At 36.4% G+C, this 27,177-nt stretch overlaps 1 protein-coding gene across 1 annotated transcript; it reads right to left on the minus strand.

Annotated features, from left to right (window-relative positions):
- Positions 1-18,143: 18,143 nt before the first annotated feature.
- On the minus strand, positions 18,144-23,320 carry LOC137399960 (uncharacterized). Its single transcript, XM_068086236.1, has 5 exons — positions 23,086-23,320; positions 21,927-22,042; positions 21,094-21,184; positions 20,352-20,473; positions 18,144-18,793 (listed from the first exon to the last, which is right to left on the minus strand). Exons 1-5 carry the CDS (start codon positions 23,180-23,182, stop codon positions 18,476-18,478), a joined length of 744 nt encoding a protein of 247 aa, XP_067942337.1. The 5' UTR covers positions 23,183-23,320; the 3' UTR covers positions 18,144-18,475.
- Positions 23,321-27,177: the final 3,857 nt, after the last annotated feature.

Consider the following 27,177-nt stretch of genomic DNA (forward strand, 5'->3'; position numbering starts at 1 on the left):
CAACTCGGTAGCCTACTATCCAAAGGCGCCAACAGCTAGGAACACGCTGCATATACACCTCCCCCTGTTTTGCATATGACTAGGGAAGTAACCGATACGGGTCAAAAGTCAAATCTCAAATGATTGTCAGTACAAACAAGATAATAGCTTATCTACCGACTAAAGGATGGCCCACTTAGCGCAGCCGATGGGCAGATGCGTTAAACCAATATAACTAAACTGAAATCGTAAATCACTACTCATTGTGTTCACAATAATACGATCTTACCGATTTTGAACCCTATTAAGAATTGAGGATAGCTGAACTCGCTACAATCAAGCTGCCTCAAATTGAAATAAGGGTTGTAACCCGTTCTTGGAAAACACCATTCATACTTTACAAAACGGGAAAAACCATTACGGACGTATTGTCTATAGCGTTCATTGACTTGGCCACAATAGAACACAAAACAATCGACTACAGTTAGCGAGTTTACATTGTTCTCTTAGCAATTATTTAATTGAAACGCACGTTGAGTAAAACAAATAAATAGCCGATAACACCCAAGCAAATTCAAAGTAATATACTTACCATGATGATGGAAGATTGTTGAACACGTTAAGACGAAGTGATAAACAGGAATATGAGCAGCTTACCGCAGCTATGTAACAAGCCAGTAAGACCGACACAATATGCCCAGTGCGCGCAGGAGATCAATTTATATACCCTAAGTTGACCTTTCATTTGTACCGCAAAAGATTAGCCAATAATTGTGAAGTAGACAGTTGTACAGCGTCGCTATTGGCCAATGATTCAAAACACTGATTGAACTATAAAATCCCTTTCCCGCTCAAATGTCCCACATGTCATAAGATTACAATCGAAACAATAATCCTACGGCATTCCCAGGATTGACATGTCAAAGACTACTTTTATAGCTTTGACATAAAAGGATTCCCAAGAACCTAATCTAAGAGAGATGCAACCAAGTGATTTAGACTCAGCTAATCAATGGGCATGCTAAAAACTCAGATGTCCAGCATCTTCACCATACAAGCTCAACATATTCAGTGAATGGATAGCTTTAGTTCCGCAAAGTCAAAGTATGTACATGTATTAGCAGCTCATTTCTTGGAAGGTTTGATCAGCTTTCTAACTTTAATGGTTTCTACTCAAAACCAGTTTTAGCAAGTATTTCTACAACAAAAGTGATGCTTATGGGAACCTTCAGGATGAGCTATGAGATGGAAAGAAAAAACAGCTGAATAAACATGAAAAATGCAGAGAGTAAAGAGAATTGACAAATAGCTTGATAAATAAATAGAGGACATGTCTTGTATTTGGATGCTATGAGATACCATTACAACTAGTAAATCTATCACTTTCCAAGTAAAACCCGATCAGGCAGAAGGGCTTGCCATTGTGAGAGATTGGAAGTATCACTTTCATAAAGATAAGAAAAAGTCTACAATGATGGAGGAGAGGGTGTGTTTATGCTCAGCAGCTCCCTGTCCACTTAGGCATCACTACAGCATTCCTATTTCCTCCTGTTTAATGCATAACTCATCTGTGGCCATTTCTTTTAAGTATCGTATGTTTAACATGATTGTCCCCGTGATAGCTTGCTAATTTTAAAGCGTTCAGAATATGAGCTAAGGTTAAGGTAAAAGGTGAAGTAGAGACCAGCTGTATCAGACGACATTTCGTGTTTTATCTCGTGGGCAGAGTCTTTGCCATAGATAGATAAATAGTGAAGTATTTTTGGAAGATTAAAAATGAAATATTGGTTGATTACAAAAGAGAATAATTTTCCTAGATAACTACACCTGAATTGACATAAACATATCAAAGATAGTAAAGGGAGGCATTTAGCTACCAAGTAGATAACACTGGGAGTTTCATGGCCCACATATGCCCAACTACAACTCGGAGCCCACCCACAGCTCAAAGCCCACCCACAGCTCAAAGCCCACCCACAGCTCAGAGCCCACCTACGTAAATTTTTGTAGTGAAATTTCCAAAAAGATTAGAAGAAAAAGGAAAGTTGACACTTTATTTATGGTTTTTCATGTATTGTTTTTTATTTGGTATGGCCGTGAAGGAAAAATTCTTTGTATAGCCATTCAAATTAATTATTTATTTGACAGGAATTCACATGAGCCAAAATACTCACTGATAGAAATAATCAAATAAAAATATCAGGATAACAAATGAAAAGTTGTAATAGCTACAACAGTTTTGATTGGCCAGGTGATTATAATGACTCATGCAAGACCGCTCTTGAGTTTTTGGCAATTATCACAGCCGTAGTCATCACAACCCATGATTTAATATAGAAGTTTTGGACGTGATCAAACCATTCGTAAAGTCACCTTGGATGCCACACCCCTTAGTTCAGCACTCTCTTGCTTTATTGAATTTGATAGCTACAAAAATACAAAAGGTTTTTGTCATTATGAAGGTCAAGGTCATGGACTGGTAATTGAATTCGGCAGGTGCCTCGAACCTTTGATGATTCAGTATAAAATTAAAAGCGTTCTGATTGGTCGAGTTGATTATGGATGGCCAGATGAAGGAATATACGCTGGTGATACCTTAATATGGCCTTGGTATATCACTGACACCGCCCTAGGCTTAGCTTCTTAGCTTGCTGGATGTGTACCATTAAAATATGGAGTGCTAGTGGGCCACTGCTTGAGCCATCAATTAGAGAGATCTGGTAGTCTCCAGATGAGTCCAACTGGTAGACTCGAAATTTCTCATTCTCAAGAGAGCCTTCTGAATAAAAAGGTGCTATCTATTACGATAAGCACTTCAACGACCTGTTTTGCAATTCTGCAGGAAAAGCAATCACCCGAGACAATGACCTGATAAAAGAAGTCTAACGGGTAAATTTCTTTTCTGGAAGGCCATTATGGCAGCACCCATTATGGCAGTGCCTCAGATGTAACACTCTCTGAAGGAAGTAACACTGCGTACAGCTACCTCTGATAGCTTGAGAATAATTCCAGCACTGTGTTGGCACCTTAATTAAATAAGGTAATCTTTCAGCTTTTGTGAAGTTCAACTTGAGTCACACTATTCTGTAGTACCCATTCTTTGACAGAAGTAAGTAGTTAGGTAATAGATAGTCAATGACCCATATGAACGCAGCTATCCCTAGCTGCTTGTGAGGAATTTAATATACAGAGCTACTAAAGGCAACTAACGCAGGCCTCCATTGGGAAAAATTACCATTGGTGAACACTGCATAGGACAACAGAGCTCTACCACCTTTTCAGTCTCCGCTTGTTCCATTTGCTGTTTTACTTGAACAATAATATGTTTTCTATCGTAGCAGATCGTAAGAAGTGCAGTAGTTCAGACAAGTTCGCCACAAGGCAAGTGCCAACCAGTGTCAGCAAATGTCATTTTTCGTACTACTTGAGTCTAAATGCATTACACATCCATGAATATATCTGGGTGGCTACCAGAACCGGTAAGTAGCCAGCCATTGATTATGGCTACTAGACTTTGCAATCAGTCATGCTTACTAAGTGCTGAATAATTTATGCTGTTTGATAGTGTAATTAGTCATGCTAGCTTCTCCGTTGCCAGACCGCAGCAATTCCAAATGACTGCGAATGCCTTATAGAGATCAAACTTGGCTGAACAATAACTTGGCTTGCTAATTGTTTTGCGCAGTAACAATTGCTGAGCAAAACAAAGTCAGCGAGATTTATAAAACACTAGGAATATACGGAGGGCTGCCACAATTCCAGTTTTTTAAATGGAGAGATAACTGCTAGCCACTACTCAGTGTTTATTCTAAATAAAGAGATCTGGCAGCCAATAGGCAGCAATATGCTTGATTCAAGTTATGGTAAAATGTCATAGCTATGTCAATATCGCTTCCTATCTCACTTTTGCGGAAGGTAGTACATGTATTTGAATATTTCTACATGACATTAGTAGTTTCCTAGTACTTTTCCAGCTAATTGCTATTGATAAATGCTACTAATTGTTTTAAGACTGACAAGCATAGCAGGTGCTAGCGACTCAGCAGTAAGTGCTGTGTTGGCATTTGGTCTAGTCAGATGGCCTATATATTTTTAAAGCACAAATGAAGATATCTATGAGGTACAGCTACCATTCATGAGTAGGTTTAGACAATTCTTAAAGCTTAAATAAAGTGGCTACTCAAACCCATGCTGAAATACTGCCACTATTATCCTGATGATCTCGGTGGCAGCTTTCTCATATCAGGCCATGCTTGAAGCATTGTGTGTATCATATCTGTAGGCATCACACTAGAAGGACGAGTCAAAACCAATGACTATTAATAAAGATAAGGGATGGACAATGGCAGCCACAGCCGAAAGGATCAAATTTGCACTTCCACTGGGATGAGTCATGCAAATGAAATATATGCAAGGGTCAACTACTGCCTCAAGCTGTGTTCCACAAAATAACCCAGTATCGCAAGCTCATTCTCTTGAAAGGAAGAGGAATGCTCTGAACAGCCAAGAGGCTCCGAGTTTGCTGCTGTATCCAGTTGGTAACAGAGTGTGTGTTGTTACCATGGTGACAATGACACTTGCAGACTGAATGGGTCATTGACTGGAATTGATCAATTTCCTTGGAGTTGTAGTCTTACATGTGTTGTATCAGTAGAGGCAGGCCCGAACTAGGGCGATAGTGCCGGATAATAAACCACTGAAAAACTACATTAGGCTGATGGGCACCGCTAGATGTTACCAGGGCAAATGCTAAAGGAGTCACTAGCCTTGACACGGGGAAATACATCAGTTGAGACACCAGAGATGATACCAGAAAGGACACGGCAGGGGGAGAACATAGCAGAAGACACCAGGAAAAGTGCCAGAGAAGACACAAGGGAAAGAATCAGGGGTGACACAGAAAACTAACAGCCTGGCATGTATCTCCTGACTGGCTCTCTAATTGTTGTATGGCGAAGTTTGACATTGCCACCAGCTATAGTGCAAAACATCATGTGACATTTGCTACCAAATGGCAGATGCCATTATTAAGGCCATGAGTCTCTATTACTATGTTTCTATGACAGCATGATGCGCAAATTTGAGTCAATCCACAAGTTAACCGCAACATGGAAATGGCATAAATCCGCAAGGAAAGCAAGTTTTGCGATTCGCAAATATTTATCGAATCCATCATGCTTGAGAATGATGGAAACGGCGCTTGCGAATGCTGCGCATAAAACATCGCTGGCTATTCCATTATAAACATTTTCACGCTTCAGTCATTTTTATTTTGATTTGAGCAGTCTCAATTAGAGTTGCCTCGATTTTGGTACCTATCGGAATCGGTATTGGTGCCGATACGTGTGTTAAGTATCTGAATCGGTATCGGCCAATCTTTTCTTAAAAATTCTGAAACTTCAGATACTTTTTACAGATCACCTATTTAACAGAAGACAGTATTTTAACTGCTACACTAATAAAGATCATCAGCTGCAAGTTCCTTACTTTTACCTAATGAATTCTTGGCCTGCCACACTATTTATTTCATGTCTATAGCCTGATCAACATAAATACAGCTGAAGAACCTTTTTGCTTTAATCAGGACGAGATCACAAAGTGTGGCATTTCCGACGATGGGACTTATTGCAGCCAATCACGAACAAGATAGCAAAAAGGGAACAAAAATGCTGTGTAATATTTCTATTTACTAGCATTACGAAAGTAATTTAAGCAGGCCATGCATAAATTTATCTATCTCTCTCTTGCTCCTGACGATACAATGTATCATTTGTATCGTACAAAATAACCCCAGTGGCTTATTGGTACTCAGGCTGTGCTCCATCATCTGTGGCAAGTGAGTCCCTCTTCAGTACAACTGGCTACATTGATAGTGATTGAAGAAAAAGACTTCTCACTGAGAAAATTGAATCACTAACAGTAATTAAAAAAACATTGATTTGCTCTAAACTGGTGCATGGGCAGCAGCTCATTCAGCTATAGAAGAAAGACTTCATTATCACAGAGAGCGCTGTACCACTAACAGTAATTACTATTATTAATTACAAATTACAAGAAACATGGACTGTTTTGTTACTACATGCATGGTATGTCAGTATGTGAATATATATATATATATATTAACTAAAAGCAAGTGCAAAAGCATATAAAAAGAGAACTCTACACTAAAAACCTAAAAGATTATTAGTGGAGTATGAAATATTTGAAAAATTATTGCGAAAAAAGTAAACTTTTAGTATTTGCGTTACAAATTTGTTTCGTGCGGAGCACTCATCAGACGCGATTGTACAATCGCGTCTGATGAGTGCTCCGCACGAAACAAATTTGTAACGCAAATACTAAAAGTTTACTTTTTTCGCAATAATTTTTCAAATATATATATATATATATATTATATATATATATATATATATATACATGTATATATCTTTTTTCCATAAATAATTACAAACAAATAAATGCATTAATATTTATATTTTCTATAATAAAATGAACAATTATCTATGCAACACAAAAGCTCTGAATCGGTGTCTGAATCCGATATTTTTTAATAAGTATCAGATCCAGATCGGTATCTGAATCGGCTAGTGAATTTATAATCGGGCATCTCTAGTCTCAATGTGCCAATGTTCAAACAATTGCTGCTAAGCTTAGCTGACAAGACTGCTTAGCTGTTTATAGAGTCATTAATTAGGCTAATACGTGACCTATGGGATCAAGCACTGGCATTAACTACGTTAAATACCCACCGCGCTGTGCAGATGTTCCATGAAACACTGGATTGTAAAGTAACTCAACTTGCGCACAGCCCCAAATGCGTATCATGTGAATCATACAAACATAGTGATAGAGACCCATGACCTTAATAATGGCGTCTGTCATTTGGTAGCAACTGTATAGTATAGGCCTCATTTTATAAGGACTAGTTTCCTGACAGTAGGATGCGTCATGAGAGATCATCAGGTGTGTCAATAAAGCGCAGGGAATAAGTATTTACACAACTACTATAAAAACCATAAATACATTCATTTAACACAAGTGGTAGCTTGCCAGTGAAGTAAGCCAAAAGTCAAGAGTTTGAATTCTGCATGATGCATTATTTTTCGAAATTTCAAACCTTTGGCCTTTGGACACTACTCTTGTAGTAAAGATTCTCTTAGATTCAGTGAAACTCAAGCTTAGTATGTATTGAGCTAGTAAATGACATAAGGGCTGGTTTACCTACTAGATACCTTCTAGTAGATAGCTCCTAGTAGATACCTCCTAGTAGATACTTCCTAGTCGATACCTCCTAGTAGATGCCTCCTTGTAGCTACCTCCTAGTAGATACCTCCTAGTAGATACCTCCTAGTAGATACCTCCTAGTAGATACCTTCTAGTAAATACCTCCTAGTAGCTACCTGCTAGTAGATATCTGCTAGTAGATACCTCCTAGTAGATACCTCCTAGTCGATACCTGCTAGTAGATATCTGCTAGTAGATACCTCCTAGTAGATACCTCCTAGTCGATACCTCCTAGTAGATACCTCCTAGTAGATACCTCCTAGTAGATACCTCCTAGTAGATACCTCCTAGTAGATACCTCCTAGTAGATACCTCCTAGTAGATACCTCCTAGTAGATACCTCCTAGTAGATACCTCCTAGTAGATACCTCCTAGTAGATACCTCCCAGTAGATACCTCCTAGTAGATACTTCCTAGTAGATACCTCCTAGTAGATACCTCTCTAGTAGACACCTCCTAGTAGATACCTCCTAGTAGATACCTCCCAGTAGATACCTCCTAGTAGATACCTCCTAGTAGATACCTCCTAGTAGATACCTCTCTAGTAGATACCTCCTAATAGATACCTCCTAGTAGATACCTCCTAGTAGATACCTCTCTAGTAGATACCTCCTAGTAGGTACCTTCTAGTAGATACTTCCTAGTAGATACCTCCTAGTAGATACTTCCTAGTAGATACCTCCTAATAGGTACCTCCTAGTAGATACCTCTTAGTAGGTACCTCCTAGTAGATACCTCTTAGTAGATACCTCTTACTAGCTACACCAGCTGTAGTGGATCCAAATTGAGGCTTCTTACACAAGTCAAAAATTGCATTGTCTTGCTGAGCTTAATCAGACCATTCATAATCCATGAGACATGAGACTTTAGCCTCTGACTATCACTACGTGTAGGGAGGGGTACGATATCAGCCTATCTCTGGATAGGTTTAACCGCTGATGTTATCAGCGCTTATTCAAACAACAAGATCAAAAGCACCCACAGTGTTTAGTCTACGAAAGATGCGCAATAAGGGCATATCTAAGCTTGTGATCCCAGCGCTAGAAAAATAGCGCTGTATAACTAGGTAACATAGACCACTAGCATTTGTCTGTTATTATTACTAAGTCATAGCCACAACAACAAACAAATGAAAAGGAAAAAATTGGTAGATCTACTCATTCCTGGCAAACAACTTGTCTTGCTGTGAAATTGACGCAGACAACAGGCAGCCAGGCAGGTGTTGCGAGTCCTGTACACATATACATGTACACTGGTTTTATGGAACACCCTAGAGTGCTGAATTAGTGCGCGCTTGTGAGATAATCTGTGAGAAGTAAATCTTTCTGGAATACTCGTGAAGTGCTCCACTCACCCGGGTATGTGCCCAATGAACAAACCACTAATGGGTCGCCACATGTAAAAAGCAAAGTGGTGGCCACTTTTGTTCTCGAAGTTGTTAGTCGAAATAGCAATAATATATCATTTTGATAAAAAACAGGCCAAGATGTCTCCAAGCTTTATGGCAGAAATAGATTTATGTCACTTACACTGCTCATCTTGCTGAATATTTAACAGTAGTTTGGCCAAAGTTGTGTTAGTTGACCAGTGCCTCCATACACCCCCATGCATCCCCTTATACACCCTCATACACCCTCTCATACACCCCCAATACACATCCCCCCCATACACACCCATACACCCACCAGCTCTATTATAACTGCTGTAATTACGCCCTTCAGCAGATCAATAACATGAAGCAGGCTCTCTTCCAAAACTTTATATTATGACCTATTTACCGCAAAACATTTATTTGAATGCCATGGTACTCTATTTTTCAACCATTCCTCTATAGTGGCGCTTTATTGGAGGTGGCTTTCAAATAAAGGGTGGCGTTGTATTTTTTAAACAGCTCATCAGAATTTTGAAAAGATTCATTCAAACCCTTGACGGGCGAGGGAATATCGCCCTATTTTGTGCTCGCCTTCGGGCGAAGTGATATAACCCTTTTGGATAGAAGGAATCTGCTGTAAGTAACCTCCAACTTGTCATAGTTCTCTAAATGAATATGCGCTGGGAAGCTGAGTAATATCTCTACCAGTTGGCATCTATTGCTTGCAATTAACCTACGATGATCTTATAGCCTGCGCTGCAATTTGTTGGAGCTTTTTTATTTCGTTTTAATTTTGAAGACATGTTTTATTTCATAACTATACTTAACAATGTTGCATAAAAGCTCATTGCACTCATTGATATGTTTGCTACATTTTCCAGCCAAAACTGGCTTTTTATGTGCAATAGAAGAGGAGTTATGAGCGTTGATCCATTGTAAGCTGAGTTGAGGGTACCGTAAATATGCTACACGTATCAAATAGTATGCTATAAATCTGCAAATTTATTAGCTATATAATAATAATCTATTTAATAATACAAATATATACTAAAAGATAAGTGACATAAACAAACCAGTTTATAATACATGCAGAAACAAAAGTTAACATTTTTGAAACAAAAATATTTGAGCCGTTTGCTCAGCCAGTTGCTCTCTGATTGTTGCTTGTGTTTAGAACCATTTCAACTTCTTCTGGCTGTTCATTACCTTCCGCAGTGTCTGACGCCCTTAACTCCTTTTCTGCACTGCTGAACTAGTTGATATTAGCATCCAAACAATTTTTAACAGAGCAAAAACTTTACACTTCTTTTAATTTGTAAAAGTTTGATATTTTATTAGTGTTTTTTTCACATACATCGAATTATCAAAACTGCATTAAACAAAGAACTACTATTAGCCTGATACAGTTATTAATTATTTCTATTGTGTTGCTTTCAAAGTTTTAACAATAAAACTGTAAAGTTTTGGATTTAGAAAACGACCTCAATACGAACAGAAACAATTATAGAATTAATTGTTACATGTATTGATGTAATAGAGTCAATATTAGTACAGTTTTGTGAACACTTTTCTGCTGATCACTTGCTATTATGAGTTCATAAAAATTAAAACTATTAAATAGTGGCAGTCAAATAAAGGTGCCGTTCGATATTTGATTTGTTGCTTTGTTTTCGATTGCTTCAATTATTTGCTGGTAATAATAAAAATCATTGAAATCATGGAGGTACACAGGCTACCATTTATTAATTGAAGTATTGGAGTAGCCACATGAGCTAAACTTAAATTTTCAAACTTGTTGTTAAGGCTTTAGTTAGTCACTGCATAAAATGTTAATTTCATTACCAAGGTTTGAAACAAGAGAAAGCAATTTCTCTATACAAACATAAAGTGGTGCAAAATGTATCTAACAATCTAACAGTTACATATATGCAAAAGTCAGCAAAAGATAAGTTTTAGACTATTAGCAGGAAAGCATTAGTCTCTTATAATAAATGTTCAACACTCTCTCACTTTTATAGGGCAGCTGAGAATCAGCAAAGTGGTTGGATTAAAATAATAACCTCACATAATAAACCACACAACAAACAGTGATAAGAATTACTTTGAAAAAGTGTGTAAGTGTATAACTTTTATAGCCAACTCTCTTGAAAGAAGTCAGTAAGCAACCCACTTACTTGTACTGATCATGTGTACTTTTAGCCTTTGTGAATAGCATTCTTTATATAAAAAATGTGGTTATAACAAATTCAGTGTATCTATTCATTCATAAAGATTAATTTTTTTATCACTCTAAATATGCTCCAATAACATCTCTCAAAACGGAAATTTATAAATTTATGAAAAGTATTGAAGTAAATCATTATCAGCATAGACTTTCAGACTTAAAAGGAGTTCATTTGTGAATAGTGAAACAGTAAGTTGTGCTCTTTTCAAGCTTAAAACTCTGTTCAAAGTTGTGCTCTCTGTGAGCAGACAACTTCTGCTAACTAAGGAAGAAATATGAGTTACAAAAAGTACCTATACATGTATTTGTTAAATTATCTTTAGCACACATTTGAGCTCAAAGCATTGCCTAAATTGCCGTAACAATTGATTACGGTAATTGGTTTCACTAACACTCAATCCATTAATAGTGGGGGAAGCGACAATTCATCTTTCAGATTTGACAAGGTAGTTTCATGTAACTTAGATAGAGAGGAGGGAGGGCAAGAAGATGTGAGGGAAAAAGACGGAGAGACGGAGAGAGAGATAGAGAGAGAAGGGGGAGAGTTTGAGAGAGGGAGAAAGGGTGGAGGAGAAGGAAAGAAGGAGAGAGGGTGAGAGAAAGAATATGAAAGAGAGCGTGAAAGAGAAAGAGAGACAGAGGGTGAAAGAGAGATCGGAAAAGAGAGAGAGAGAGAGAGAGAGAGTAAAAGAGAGAGGGTGAGAGAGAAGAGAAAAAAGAATAGCTGCCTGACATAACTTACAAGCTTTTAAAATTGTATGCATGTTGAGTGCAAGATAAAACGCCTAAAATGAGAACTAAACAAGGACAGAGTCTGAGAGAGGGAGAAAGGGTGGAGGAGAAGGAAAAAAGGAGAGAGGGTGAGAGAAAGACGATGAAAGAGAGCGTGAAAGAGAAAGACGATGAAAGAGAGCGTGAAAGAGAAAGACGATGAAAGAGAGCGTGAAAGAGAAAGACGATGAAAGAGAGCGTGAAAGAGAAAGAGAGACAGAGGGTGAAAGAGAGATCGGAAAAGAGAGAGAGAGAGAGAGAGAGAGTAAAAGAGAGAGGGTGAGAGAGAAGAGAAAAAAGAATAGCTGCCTGACATAACTTACAAGCTTTTAAAATTGTATGCATGTTGAGTGCAAGATAAAACGCCTAAAATGAGAACTAAACAAGGACAGAGTCTGAGAGAGGGAGAAAGGGTGGAGGAGAAGGAAAAAAGGAGAGAGGGTGAGAGAAAGACGATGAAAGAGAGCGTGAAAGAGAAAGACGATGAAAGAGAGCGTGAAAGAGAAAGACGATGAAAGAGAGCGTGAAAGAGAAAGACGATGAAAGAGAGCGTGAAAGAGAAAGACGATGAAAGAGAGCGTGAAAGAGAAAGACGATGAAAGAGAGCGTGAAAGAGAAAGAGAGACAGAGGGTGAAAGAGAGAGAGGGTGAGAGTGAAAGAGGGTGAGAGGGTGAGAGAGAGAGAGAGAGAGAGAGAGAGAGAGAGAGAGAGAGAGAGAGAGAGAGAGAGAGAGAGAGAGAGAGAGAGAGAGAGAGAGAGTGAAAGAGAGAGGGTGAGAGAGAAGAGAAAAAAGAATAGCTGCCTGACATAACTTACAAGCTTTTAAAATTGTATGCATGTTGAGTGCAAGATAAAACGCCTAAAATGAGAACTAAACAAGGACAGAGTAGAAACAGGTGATTTGAGCTACTTTTGCAGTCAGTCAAATCACTTTGGAAGCTGACAAGCAGTTCACTTCTTTATATTAGTAATTCTACGAGTGAGATTTGTATACTTGTAGCATTAGCCAATAAAAATCATTAAAACGAGTAACAATGATCAAAAATGTGATTTTCTGTTAAAAAGGAAATAATTAGTTGAAATATGTGTGGGCAACAGCGTAATAGATAAAAATGTAATTTCGTCCGATATAATTTTGAGCCACTAGTTAGAGTATGAAAGATCCTAGTGAAAGTGATAGCCACTCCTTCCAGCAAGTATGAATCAACAGGGTGACAGCAGCTGACTATAATAAGATAACAAGCAACCTCTTGGAGGTGGAATTGCCACACAGCTAGTAACCTCTGTACAGCGAGAATGAAGGAAAGCTCCTTTTTGCATAGTCAATGCGCATATAAAACTATGAACACAACAGAAAGCATACAGTGGATGTCTGGTAAAAGGACACCAATCAATTTATCATCCAATACTAATAAAATGACAAAATGACAAAACAAAATTGATGAGATATCATAGAATGTCTTTTCATCAGCCCCCAGCAATACATGCAAATGATATATGGCTGTTCTAGAAAGTTCCATGCTACCCCCTATTGGTTATAGTATAAGTTCTATACATTCACTCCTTATTAACATCTTAACTATTCATAATTCCTGTCTATAGACGTATATGGGACATTAATTACTGGCTTTGAGCTTTCTCATTCTCTACATAGTTCTGCGAGGTTTTTATAGAAAACTTGATCAACATTCTGCAGCAGATGTTGAGCCCTGTTGCTTTTACTTCCCTCTTATTTTTTCTTCTACATAATCCTTGCAATTATTTTCCTATCCCCGTCTCCTTTGTTCTTTTATGTAATGGTTTTTTTGTAAATTCCTATAGATAACCTAATGAACATTTTTGCATTAGAATGATTAGATGGTGAGCTTTTATTTTGATATCAATTTTGCTGAATAGCCATTGTTCTATCCGATGTATCATCCATTCTTTTCCGAACTAAGATTTTTTATAGAAAACATAATCAACATTCAAGACCAGATGCTGAGCCCTGACTTCTATAATAAATTTTTGTTTCATTACACTTCTCAGGCATCCCAGACCGCACTTCCTTTCTTCTCAATCAACATTCCGCAGTGGGCATTAGCCATGACCTCTACAACTACTCTCTCGTATGATGCCAACTGTCCAGTCTCCACATTTGAATAGAGGGCATAGCCAACATTACTCCAAACTTATGTTCCGCTAGGCACTCTATAAAAACATGGCTGAACTTCTTGGTCATGGCTCCTGTAACGTTAGTACAGTCAGTTGTTGCTCTCTAGTTTTTATATAGCAAGCAATCTCTTCTAGTTAAGACAATCTCCAGCTGACTCTAGAGAATCTCGGTTCAACTGCCCTGACTGACTCGCCCTACCAGCTCATTCCTTTATTGTAGTAGAGGTCGGTAGATATTATGTAATACCTACTGACAGGGCACCAGTTAAACTTGTCATGACAGGATTAGAAGCCACATTTTCCCCCTTCTTTTGTTTTGATTGACTCTGTCTTGACTTTGAGATTTTCGAAGGGATTATAATACCAGTTGTAGATGTTGTAGGCCCAGTAACCCAGTAACAATTATTCTGTACATAGACTTTGATATTAATAGTAAAGTTTAAATTTAGATCTGATCTTTCAGCAATACTTCTATATTTTATGCCTCTGCCTGTTGCAGTATGAATAAAAACTGGCTCACTAGATTTTGAGCTAGAGCTCCAACTACCAACACATTTTCATCGCTGATGAAAATGTGTTGGTAGTTTTCATGAAAATGAAAGTTCATAGTTCATGAGACATTTGTGTTGCTTGAAGATTTGACATGTAAAATGACATCTGCTTTGTTGTAATTCTTAACAAAGTATTTCACACCAGCAGAATACAATAAATATTAAACTCAAAAGTACAGCTAGCTGGTCACCACTAATTTGTTAGATATCAACAACTATAATAAAACCAAACGCAAGTTCATTAGGATATAGTGTCAGATTGCTCAATAGCAGCATAGCATGTGCCCGCAATTACCTCTTGAACTGTGTCTGTGATATGTTCATTATATTCTAAGGTTTATGCAGTTGACATCTCCGCTTCAGATACATCTTCGTTGACTGCACAAGGCTTCCTTTAAAATTTAAATGAACAAAAACTTTTACAGAAGTTTTCTTTTCTTCAAGAAATGGAACTTTGGTGACGGTTTTGACAACTTGTACTAGGACTGCTACATTTGCAGGTAAAAACTCGTTGTAACTTCTGAAGTTGCTTCCTGTGGCTTGGCCAGGCGCATAAAACAAACTAATTAAGAGTTGTTAAAAAAGAATAAATGAAAGTTGATTTAGCATCTGTACTTTCAAACAAAACATCTCTTTAATGTTGAGATAGCTTGACAAGGAATCTTCCACCTAGTGTGGAGGCACTAGAGGATAGCTAATCCACTCATGAAACAGAGGAATGAAGGGTCTGGAGTTATCTTTTCATCTCATCATGATGGGATCTGGAGATCTCTGATAGCCTTTGTGTTACCAGCCAATCGCGAGGACTTTATAGTTCCCTACCTTTTTATTTGGTTAGCATTCAGTATCTCTTTTAAAAACTAGAATGCTTTTGATACTTTGTCACCTTGGAAGTAATCGATAGTCTTGTAATATATTGCATTATGGAATCAAAAGACAATTTTCTGGACTATTTAGTACACTGCAACAAATTATAAATCTATTGGTATGCACAGGACTCTTATGACTCGTAGAAACAGCGATAACAATATTCTGTTGTTTATAACATCTAGTACAAGTTTGCTAACACACCAGGTCGTACATATCAGTTGTAACACTGAATCTACTCACCCTTATTTGTTATCTGCTCAAGACACCTTTTGCTCCAGCCAGCAAATGCACCTACCTTTAGTGACCTCCATTGTGTCCACCATTTACCAGATTAAAAAGTCACTCTCCATTATAGTTGTATTCAATCATAAATAATAATATGATAGTCTCACTAACATGGGAAGCCTAAGATACTGTTACCAGTACAACCTTTCCTTACAAGTAAACTCATTATTTGTCTACTCACAAACAAAACCAGAACATAATAACAACATTAATAACATTAACAACATAATAACACAAACGTTTACTATTCTAGATGACTTCTTACAGAGTACTCGTGTCTGGATTGGTTAGACAGTCTTGTCATTTTTCTCAATTTACGTAAGAAAGCAACATGATCTTGAGGTCTGAGCTAACTTTATTATTCTCTGAGCAGCTCCATTTGACGACTCTTTCGTCAGCTGGTCAATAAAACCAATGTTTGGTACAGATGTATATTGTAATATATGTACTAGTCAGCTGTGTTGTAGGATGGCTTGTTTACATTATGCTGTCATATGCCAAAGTTGTCCTCTCAGCGATTATTTGTCAATTAACCGTCAGCAAAGCGAAGGCATCGTCAAGGCAACGTGGATACTTCGGGAAAGTTTGCAGCTGTCAAACTTTCCCCGGTAGTTCGCTGAGCATCTACAATAGCCTGTGCAATGTGCACTCCTTCGGCGATGGTGATTGGCTGTCATAGATTGGTCGATCCATATTTTCTTGTATGGCAGTTGCTGCGGAGCTAGCGTGTCATCATTTTCATGACCGCATTGTATAGTGAGAATGCTATGCCGTGACATTCAGCTGATGTATTCGTGAATGGGTTTGTGATACCTGTGATGGGTAGTGTGAACATTGTGATCACACGCGATCACCTATGTATAGCGTGATTAACACCGAGATATGGCGATGTAGTGTGAACCAGCCTTTAAATCAGTAGAAGCTGAGTACAAGCGTTTAATGTTCACCTTCATAATCCAGCAAAACTAGAATCTGACACTAACTCAATGAGTTAAGAAATCTTGAAAAACAAACCTTTCGGCCGACAACGTATTATTCTGTTTAAGGCTTCTGCTGATGTTTGATTTGTCTTGGCATCCTGCCAACACAAGCAGACATTCCCACGACCAAACACAAGCGAAGCGAGTGTTTGGGAGCTTTATGATAAATGCATATGTGCACACAACTCCTGAAAATTTTCCATCATCGGCATACCCAAACCCTTGTTTTGAAATCCCATCAAAAAATTTAACCATTTTTCTGTGGAGTCGTTTAAGCATAATAATGATACAAAACACATAAGCCTATTTAAATATGTTACTAAGTCTTTGAAAAGTGTCGAAAATATCCTAAAACTTACCCATCTGATCAGATAATACATAACTAGAAAGATTAATTTGGCCTAAAATTGCCATTAAAACCTGACAAGCCTTTTTAATCAAAATTAAGACCGGCCAACAAAATGCTCATAAAGCCGTGAGACAGATAGTAGAACCATAAAGTCGTGCGCATTTCACAAGAAAAACGTGCACATTTCACCAGTTTATGGCATTGTCCAATTGCCGAAGGTTTTTGTAATAAACGTAGACCGTTTGAGGGGTAGACCGACTTACAGGTACGAAAATGTGGTACACAGTTTATCAGCTTGTTTTTGTCCAATTACTGAAGGTTTCATTAAATAATCAAGAATATTATCCAAATGTTTTTACTTCTTATGTACAAGCTAGGGCCGAACTACAATGCCCCTTTATGACATGAACATTTCTTTGTTTTGCTCCAGTTTGCAGAAAACTTCCAGACACACGTGAATGCTAATGCTTGCTTTCTGTTAAAGATCGCTGTCAAAACCATTCTACCTTCAACACAACCAACTTTCAAACTGGGTATATTACATAGCAGCTTGCCATTTTACTCGTAGTATGGCATTTCAGAGATATAATAAACATATTTCATTATTGCTGTTGTTAGTTAAATTACATACAGTACAGTAGGTTAGGCCTACAGCTTTAATTAATATATATTTTATTGTTGTAAAACAGGCTTGAGATAGTAGTAGATCAGGTCTGATTTTTATACAACCTTTTGCTTTGCATAATTAACCTTTTGAATATCATTTCAAAACAACTCGTCAACTACCATGAACATACAACCTCCCAAAACACCACGTCGTCGCAGTGGCCGTCCACGTGTCTCCCAATTATTACAGCGCAATAGGAGGATAAATAGAAGGTCCTCACGGTAACCATCAACATCAAATGCTAATGTTCAACAACACGCTAGTCAAAATAATAACAGCAACTCATTTGATACAGATAATCCTTTAGTAGATGTTGTAGGCGATGTAAATGACATTGACTTGGCAGCCCCTTTGTTTCCAGATGATGATCATGATTTTATGGACATCATTGGCCATGACAATATTGCACCAAATATTGCACAAAACAATATTGCTCCTCCCAATGCTGCCCCCATCACATTCCTCATTTTCAATCTTTAGATTGTCCTGATTCTCAATAACTGCGTAACAACTCACATTTACATTATACTCTGTCAATTCCTGCTGACAACTACTTTTTCAACAACTAGCAGTACCCTTTCTTTTTTCCATTATCACTTTGGTCGTGGGCTGTATGACAGGGTAATTTCTAGTATTATACAGAAAAACAACACAAATGGCTTTAACATATTTTAATTATTTATATGTGTGACATTGCCAATGAAAGCATATCCAGATGCATAAAAACCAATGTATACTAATTTCATGGATGCACAATGAAGACATTTGTAGGTTATAATATACAAAACAGCAACAAAAATATTTCAATGTACTTTCGTGGTTCATCATGTGTCATGCTACAAATGCAAGTATTTCCACACAGATACGTGCCTATGTGAACTACTGCCATAGACGTAAGACATACAAGTATAAGATAGAAAAAAACAAAACGTCGGCCCATAACATTCTGCTAAAATGAAAACACGTCTGTAAAAGAGGTAACACGAGGTCAAAAACTTAAAGGTTCATCAGTTTTAGGAAACAGTAGGTCTGTTATTCCAATATATATCCTGGTGCAGCCGACATATCGTTTGCTGCGCACATACATTTCGACCGTGAATTCCTCTATGTTCAGAGGAAAATTATTAGTGTCAAGAAGTAAACAGAGGTTCGACTGCACACCCAGGCAGCTTTTGATGGCATCAAGCAACTGAGTGTAGGTGTAATCTGCCTTCACAGTGAGTTTAGTCATGGGGTAACGAGAGTCCCGTGACCACCTCCCGTCTTCCACCTGCCTCTTGACTCCAGCCGTAAATATGTAGCTGTTCTGTTAACAGGTTGTACGAAGCCATTGAAGTTGCAGTATGAAACGCAATGAACAATTAAAAAAATATAAGATAAGACAAATCCTTAACACCCTAAGCTACAGACTTTAAAGATGTGATTGCATCAAAAAAGTAGATCAAATGAAATTAAGACCAATAAAAGGCTAAAACATCAGCTATAATTTGATATCATTTTTGTCTTTGTAGACTAACCCTGTCCAGAGATATAAGCGTTTGAATGGGGCCATCTTTTAAAACACTCAGATTCGAGCGGGTGCTTCATTCGTGATGTAACGAGTGATACATGTGAAATGAGTCCACGAACGATAAATATAAGATCTCTTCTTTAGCCAATCATCAGCACGAAATTTTTTATATAGGTCGTAATAAATGGTATCGGTAGTAAAACGCGTTGTCTGTGATCTCAAAGTTAGGGTTTTACTCAATTACTAGATCGCACATAGACATCGATATTTACTGACTTAATTGATATCGTTAATTTACTGAATTACTGCATCGACACGTTTTATTGACAAACAACAGAATTATAAGAGTGCTTTCAGCTCCTGCGAAGGTGACTCTAGTTTTTTGAGCATCAGGTAATTAAAGGGATACAGAACAGAATTTACTGATGAAGGCCAACAAGTGGTTAAAGATTGGGGTGGACAGCATATGGTTCGAGCTGACAGGCGTCAGCAGCGGTATGCTGCAGAGGAAGATAAGAGAATGAAGGTAAATTTATCTTCAACTTTGAGTCTCCTATATATATATATATACTGTTGTGTTTACATTGAGGTTATAATTCCGTTTGAAACTATAATATAACTTTCTGTGCATGTGAATACGAGAGATAGAGACAGGTTGTATCACTAGTTACATCATTTTGGGCAAGTCTTGGCATGCCTTTTTTCCTGAGCGTTTTTACCGTGATCAGTTTTTGTCGATTTTAATCTTCAAATATCTTGACAATGAGATCGCCTAACACAACAAACAACATCTCAACTGATAGTAAAAAAGTATCATTTAAAATGAACTAAAATTTAAAGCAATCACATCTTTAAGGGTGTTTTTGACGGGTTGCTACGAAACGATTTGCCTAGTTAGAAATTTGACTCTGACCCAAAAATTGTGCATATTTAAAAATATGAGGGGAAATAAAAATAATATAAAAATTGTGTAAATCATTATGCACAAACCAGTAGTGATTGAATCTTATTTCCAGAAAAAAAATTTGGAAGGCACTACAGGGTTCAGCAAAAACATAGCAAACTTTTATATACTGTAGTTTTAACAAAAGTAAAACCTCAAATGAATTAGGAAAAAGCCAAGATTATTTCTTTTTGCCTCCAATTACATTAAAGAGTAGTAACAGATCAATAGGGCCACAGGCTTTACTCTATTACATTGAAGGGTGGTAGCAGATCAATAGGGACACAGGCTTTACTCTATTACATTGAAAGGTAATAATAGATCAATAGGGCCACAGGCTTCACTCAAAGTCAAAAGTCAGTCAAAACTATTGAAACTGTATAAGCACTTTCTCTTATTCCCTATTCTTACCTTTTTCAACTTCACATGCTGCTTTGAACTCTGTTGATCAGACTGCATCAGTGAGTTGCTGGTATGAAGCGGCGCATTAGCTCTTACAGCCTGTGCATCTACGATCACCTCACTCATGTTTTCTAATAGAAGACAAGCCCTAGTTACAGTACTTTATTAGACACGAAAGCATGGTCCTGAGGCAATCATGGTAATGAGGTAATGATCATTTAATACTCTTTTTGTAAGGCTCTCCAACAAAATTAATAATTTCATACGCTGTACCCAGCCTTACCACCATTCCTTCGGCAAGATAGAAACGACAAAAACCCGCAAGCCAAACGTGTTTTGTTACTAGCAAATTTTTATCAAATGCTTGCGAAATACGGAAGTGGCACTTGCGAACAATGCACAAAAAATGCTACAAGCTATTTCATTTTAAGTATTTTCCCCACTCCAGTTGCTCCTGTTTCGATTTGAGCAGTTCTGTGTGCTCAACTCAGAAGATACCTTGTAATGGAAAACTAGTGCTAATACTACCGTATGTTATCCCTGATCGCAATGCTAATTCAAAACATCGCGCCATAATAACCATGCAAAAAAGGCGTCAAATTCTATAATCTTTTTAACAAACTGAACCATTGAAACACTTATCAAACGATACCCCAACGTGCGCACAACTCCAAATCTGCATCATCCGCATAATAGAAACGGTGATAAAAAATCATACACCGCTTATATAGCCTGGAATCGCTATGCTCACCGGGGTAGGTGACTGGCTGTGCTGGTGGTTGTGCCGGGTACACGTACGAGCGCTTCTGAGCCGCTCGCATCTTTTTCAACTGCGTAACAACCTACGAAACAGCAATGATGAAAATTATAATAGACTATTCACAGACTACTAGTCGCAATTGTAGACTATTGAAAAGACTTGTCTTATAACACTATCATTTTGCTACAATTCTTACAAAGTAACATATAACCATAACATCAAAATTAAAATGATTTATTTTTATATAGCTTGTAAAACAAACAGGCATGTCAGAAAAGTTGTGGTAGCTTTTAACAAATCCAATTTTGCATTGCAACTTGAATATTCAAAGGAACATAAAATATGCTATACACGTGTATATTATCAAACTCATATGTTGCAGAATTTTATAACAATAAGTTGCATGCATATCAAAATGGTGGGTGAAGTATCTTTAGGGTACAGCAATTATAATATAGCACATCTTCAACTGTTAGAGCTAGTACAAAATTATAAAGCGAAACAAATAATAAATATAAATTTAGTTAACAAGTAAAAGCTTACTATCAATATTATTATAGTGTAATAATATTTTGTGCACAATATTGTAATTTTCGACTAAATGACTTGCGCTTTCACCTAGGTAATACCCTAAATTTGTGACCAACACTACACTTTTTGATGAAAGGTTTAAACTTTGACAAGTGTCAAAACTGGCCTGTTGGTAAACGTGTATTTTGGGAAAATGATCATTTTCTATATGAAACTGAGTGTGATAAATGTTGCAACCCAACAGAAATATCCCAAGAGCCAGAAGCAATCATATGAGCAGTAGTGTTAGATACCCTTGCATATGCATCCCGGACTCGTACACGATGCCCAATTCTCAGGCTATTGCAAATCTCTTTAAGTTCGTCATCCTGCAGGCAGCTGAATATAGCTCTGCTGTCTATTGCCTCATCTGCACATAAAGCAGGTAACAAAATACGACTAGCACTCATATTACAAGCTGACCTCCAGCTGACAATTGTATAAATGAAGTTCCAATAAATAAGGAAATTCTTGCTATATTGTTGAGTTATTAGTTTAATCCGTGTTCACTACTGGAGGGAAAGCAACGTGGTCCCGTAATTAGTACCACTGGTGACAAAACAACAAAGGCAGACAATTTGGTAGACACGCTACATAGAATAGTTTTATACTTAGCAAAGTACTACTACTATTGCTCTGAGCAAATGTGCGACATATTAAAAATGCTAATTAAAGCTAGATGGATCATAAAACAACCAATCAATTTTAAATAATGAAAGTAGCCTTCAGCCAATGCAGTTGGCCAACCTAGCTTGCTGTTCTGAAATGAATTATATGACAACTCAAGTCATAGCGGCTCATGCTGCTACCAATTAACAATCTAGCCTATATGGACGTTAAATTTCATATCTCTGAAAAAGCCATTCAGTCCAATGGCAGCAACTGAGCATTGCGGATAAAACAATACTACCAACATGTTATAAAACTCTAGTAACGTTTACTAGCGTTGTATGAAGCAATGAAATCTGCAAAATCGTTTACCCAACAATTTTATGACTACTTTTTGCAGAATATTTTTTACAACGAAAGTAGGTATGTAAAAAAATAACAACAATGATCTGGTTAGCAGAAGTTATAAGTAAAACGGATTTGCCCATAAAGTTCACACTAACGTCGTAAGCTTTATTTCCAACACTATCATTGAATAGCAATGGGTGGCACATTTTGACTCTTACATGTGTAGCCTGAAAGTATGAATGCATAAACTTAATTTCAGTTTAGTCCAATAGCTCAATATTCCTATTCATCTAATCGATCTTATAGAATGTCAGTCTAACAAACAACCAGACCAAACGTAGTAATTATTAGTTACACACGCATACCAAAATGCATAAAGGCGATATGGAAAATGTTCGCTACATTCTTATATTTACCTTAAATAAATTGGAAATCACTACAATTATTACAGCACACCTGTAAAAACTTTGCGAATGCTTGGTGGACATGACGGACGAAACAGCTCATCAAGCCAATCCTTTTCCTTGTCATATTCACTTTCAGGGCACAACATTACGCTTATGCATTAAAATGCAGATTAAAAATAAATGAAAACTATCTTCAAAAATTTTTGTTTACTTTCTAGGGCTATAATATAACGCGAATACGCGATCGCCTTAATTAATAACATAAATAATTTAGGGATGACTTCAGCAACTATTGTACCTCTCTGTTCAGAGAGCCTAGCCCAAGCAGCTCGTAATAGTCAGGCTAAATCACGAATTTTATGAATACGAGTTATGAATATATGATTTAGCCAATAGGATACTATGTACATATATTACCAAATCTACTACGTACGCCAATCAACCAAGTTGTTTCTTTGACGCGTATTTTACTAATAGGAGTTGTTTTCTGTTGTTCTACGTGTCGTTGGGTTGACAACTCATTCTACGTTTGATTAGGCCACATTAATGAACATGTACAAGTAAGAGGCTACCAGGTATAATCCCATGTAATAAAAACTCATCTCTATTTTAATAAATGTGGCACTTTGTTTAACACAGGGAAAGTAAGAAACACATTTAGAAAACAACCTAAATATTGCAATTTCATAACTATGATAATAATTGTTTTTTCACAACTTAATGAGCGGTCCATTGAAATGCAAGCAGGGTAAAAGATATAGGCCTACTGTACATAAATTTGTTATTGAACTTGATCTTAAAAGTGATAAAATATATATATGTGAAGTATGCTTGAAATTTAGACAGCATTCCATTGAAGAGATATGTTGATCACATGACTTGAAGTTTATGTGTATGTGACTACTTGTAATGACGTATAAACCATTACAAAAATGTCTAACATAAAAATTATGAAACAATGAGACTTGCTGGTTTAATTCTCATACACATCATTTGTGCTAGCGCAGAATACTATAACTTTTATTAAGCATGTTTGAACAGTGTTGATGGACTCTCTATTGATGCACCTCGCTTGCTGTCAAAGCCAGTAAGTCCCTAATAATTGTTTCGCATATATAAGACCACCCTCAACGCACACAAGATAAAATGAGCTAAGATAAAGACTTCGAAAAAACATTTTACTTTTTCTTAAACTTGCCAAATTAATAAGGATTAAGAAGAATTTCTGCATTGACAAAGCTGCAGCAATGTGAGGAACACCACTCTTAATTGTCTTTTGGCAGCGACATAGCTAATTTTAGTCACCCGCTAGAGTTTTGCACAAATATCTTCAGCAGATTATGTAAAGTTAGGTTAATTTAGCTTATTTGAAGAAAATTTCAGTAGCAACAATGCAAAGCAAGTTCATAGGCGTCAATTCACATGACTAGACATTTTTAAAATTTCGGCAGTTTAAAACCAGCAAAAATCAAGAAGATTTTACTATTCTTTTGTTTTTTTCTATTGTTCATTTTGTTGACATGACTAATTCTTATAGATAGCGCTTATAGATAGCTCTTATAGATAGCTCTTATAGATAGCTCTTATAGATAGCTCTTATAGATAGCTCTTATAGATAGCTCTTATAGATAGTTCTTATAGATAGCTCTTATAGATAGTTCTTATAGATAGCTCTTATAGATAGCTCTTATAGATAGCTCTTATAGATAGCTCTTATAGATAGCTCTTATAGATAGCTCTTATAGATAGCTCTTATAGATAACTCTTATAGATAACTCTTATAGATGGCTCTACACGAGTATCATACATCTTGTTTTTGTAGGTAGGTGTACATAATTATTATAGGTACACCTGATTCTTTTAAATAAGTGTACACAATTATTATAGATACAGCTGATTCTTTTAGATAAGTGTACACAATTATTATAGATACAACTGATTCTTGTAGATAAGTGTACACAATTATTATAGACACTGCAGATTCTTGTAGATAAGTGTACACAATTATTATAAATACAGCTGATGTTTGTAGATAAGCGTACACTATTATTATAGATACAATTGATTCTTGTAAATAAGTGTAGACAGCTGTTCTAGATACAAATACATATACATTATATAGATATGTAGTGTTATGTACAGTTATTATATAGATATGCAGTGTTATGTACAGTTATTATATAGTTATGTAGTGTTATGTACAGTTATTATATAGATATGTAGTGTTATGTACAGTTATTATATAGATATGTAGTGTTATGTACAGTTATTATATAGATATGTAGTGTTATGTACAGTTATTATATAGATATTTAGTGTTATGTACAGTTATTATATAGATATGTAGTGTTATGTACAGTTATTATATAGTTATGTAGTGTTATGTACAGTTATTATATAGATATGTAGTGTTATGTACAGTTATTATATAGATATGTAGTGGTATGTACAGTTATTATATAGATATGTAGTGTTATGTACAGTTATTATATAGTTATGTAGTGTTATGTACAGTTATTATATAGATATGTAGTGTTATGTACAGTTATTATATAGATATGTAGTGTTATGTACAGTTATTATATAGATATGTAGTGTTATGTACAGTTATTATATAGATATTTAGTGTTATGTACAGTTATTATATAGATATGTAGTGTTATGTACAGTTATTATATAGATATGTAGTGTTATGTACAGTTATTATATAGATATGTAGTGTTATGTACAGTTATTATATAGATATGTAGTGTTATGTACACTGTACATATCACTACATATCTATATAATAACTGTACATTGTACAGTTATTATATAGATATGTAGTGGTATGTACAGTTATTATATAGATATGTAGTGTTATGTACAATTATTATATAGATATGTAGCGTTATGTACAGTTGTTATATAGATATGTAGTGTTATGTACAGTTACTATATAGATATGTAGTGTTATGTACAGTTATTATATAGATATGTACTGTTATGTACAGTTATTATATAGATATGTAGTGTTATGTACAGTTATTATATACAGTGCCATTGAGCTAGCTCCAGTAATGAATACAAGTGAATAACTATAGCAGGCTCAAATTTACAACTCATTAATTTTTTGAATAAATATTTTGTATTTCTGTGTGTTAACAAACATTTCCTATAGATTGTTTACAAAAAGCATGATAATGAAGTGTGTCAGGAGTATTTGCAGTTTTCCTTCTGCTTTTTCTCTAAATGCAAGTATGAAAAAAATTAGTCTTATTTCAAATCTATTTGATTTTATGAAAGAATATGCTTAGCGTTAATTCAACTTTTAACACTTGTGAGCACAAATTAATGAAATTATGTCTCAAGATGCTAATGGTCAGCCCGCTGTTCTTACTGAAGGAGACACATCCTGGAGAATCTTTGGAAGGATTACAACCAGTTCCCATGCTGTTTGCTCAAGAAAGAGAGTTTGTATTGCTTACAGAACCAGATGAAATTAGCAGAGATTTCAATTGCAAGCTGCCGTAAGTATCAACTATGTTTATAATCTACTTACTGACTTACCCTTGAGCCGAGATCATTAGCTAGTATCTGAAGAGGTGACACAAACACAACAGATGAAAAGTATATTATAGCCGAAAACGGTGCCAAGGACATTTTACAGTGTTGAAGTGAAACTAATTGGGATCGATAATATACCTTTTAATACATTGCTAATATAGTTAGTATAATTTGCTGCTGTTATGAATATTTACAAACAAACATTAAAAAATATCCAGGTGCAATGTTGAGCTCAAAAAAGCTTACTAAGAAGTACAAATCAGATGCTGTGTAAATTTTAGGTTTGTGATAAACTACTCAACAATACTTGATTACCGAGCTCACAAAAACAAAGATTATGTAGATCAATATCTCTACCTCCAGTTCAGAATATGGAACTGGGATAAAGACAATTGCGCAACCAATATCACAGTATATATTGATGATGAAGTGGTAAGTGTACTGGCTGTTGTCAAGGCTAGTTGGTAGGTTTTTGTGGTTTGGAACTTTGACAGCGCTTTGTGTGAGCTGAAGTTGTTTGTTCTTTGAATATAGAATTAGCAAGCCAGACTAATAAACTCTCACATAACATGGCAGCTGTAACAACAGTTATATT

This window comes from Watersipora subatra, chromosome 7 (assembly GCF_963576615.1).
Source record: "Watersipora subatra chromosome 7, tzWatSuba1.1, whole genome shotgun sequence".
Taxonomy (NCBI): domain Eukaryota; kingdom Metazoa; phylum Bryozoa; class Gymnolaemata; order Cheilostomatida; family Watersiporidae; genus Watersipora; species Watersipora subatra.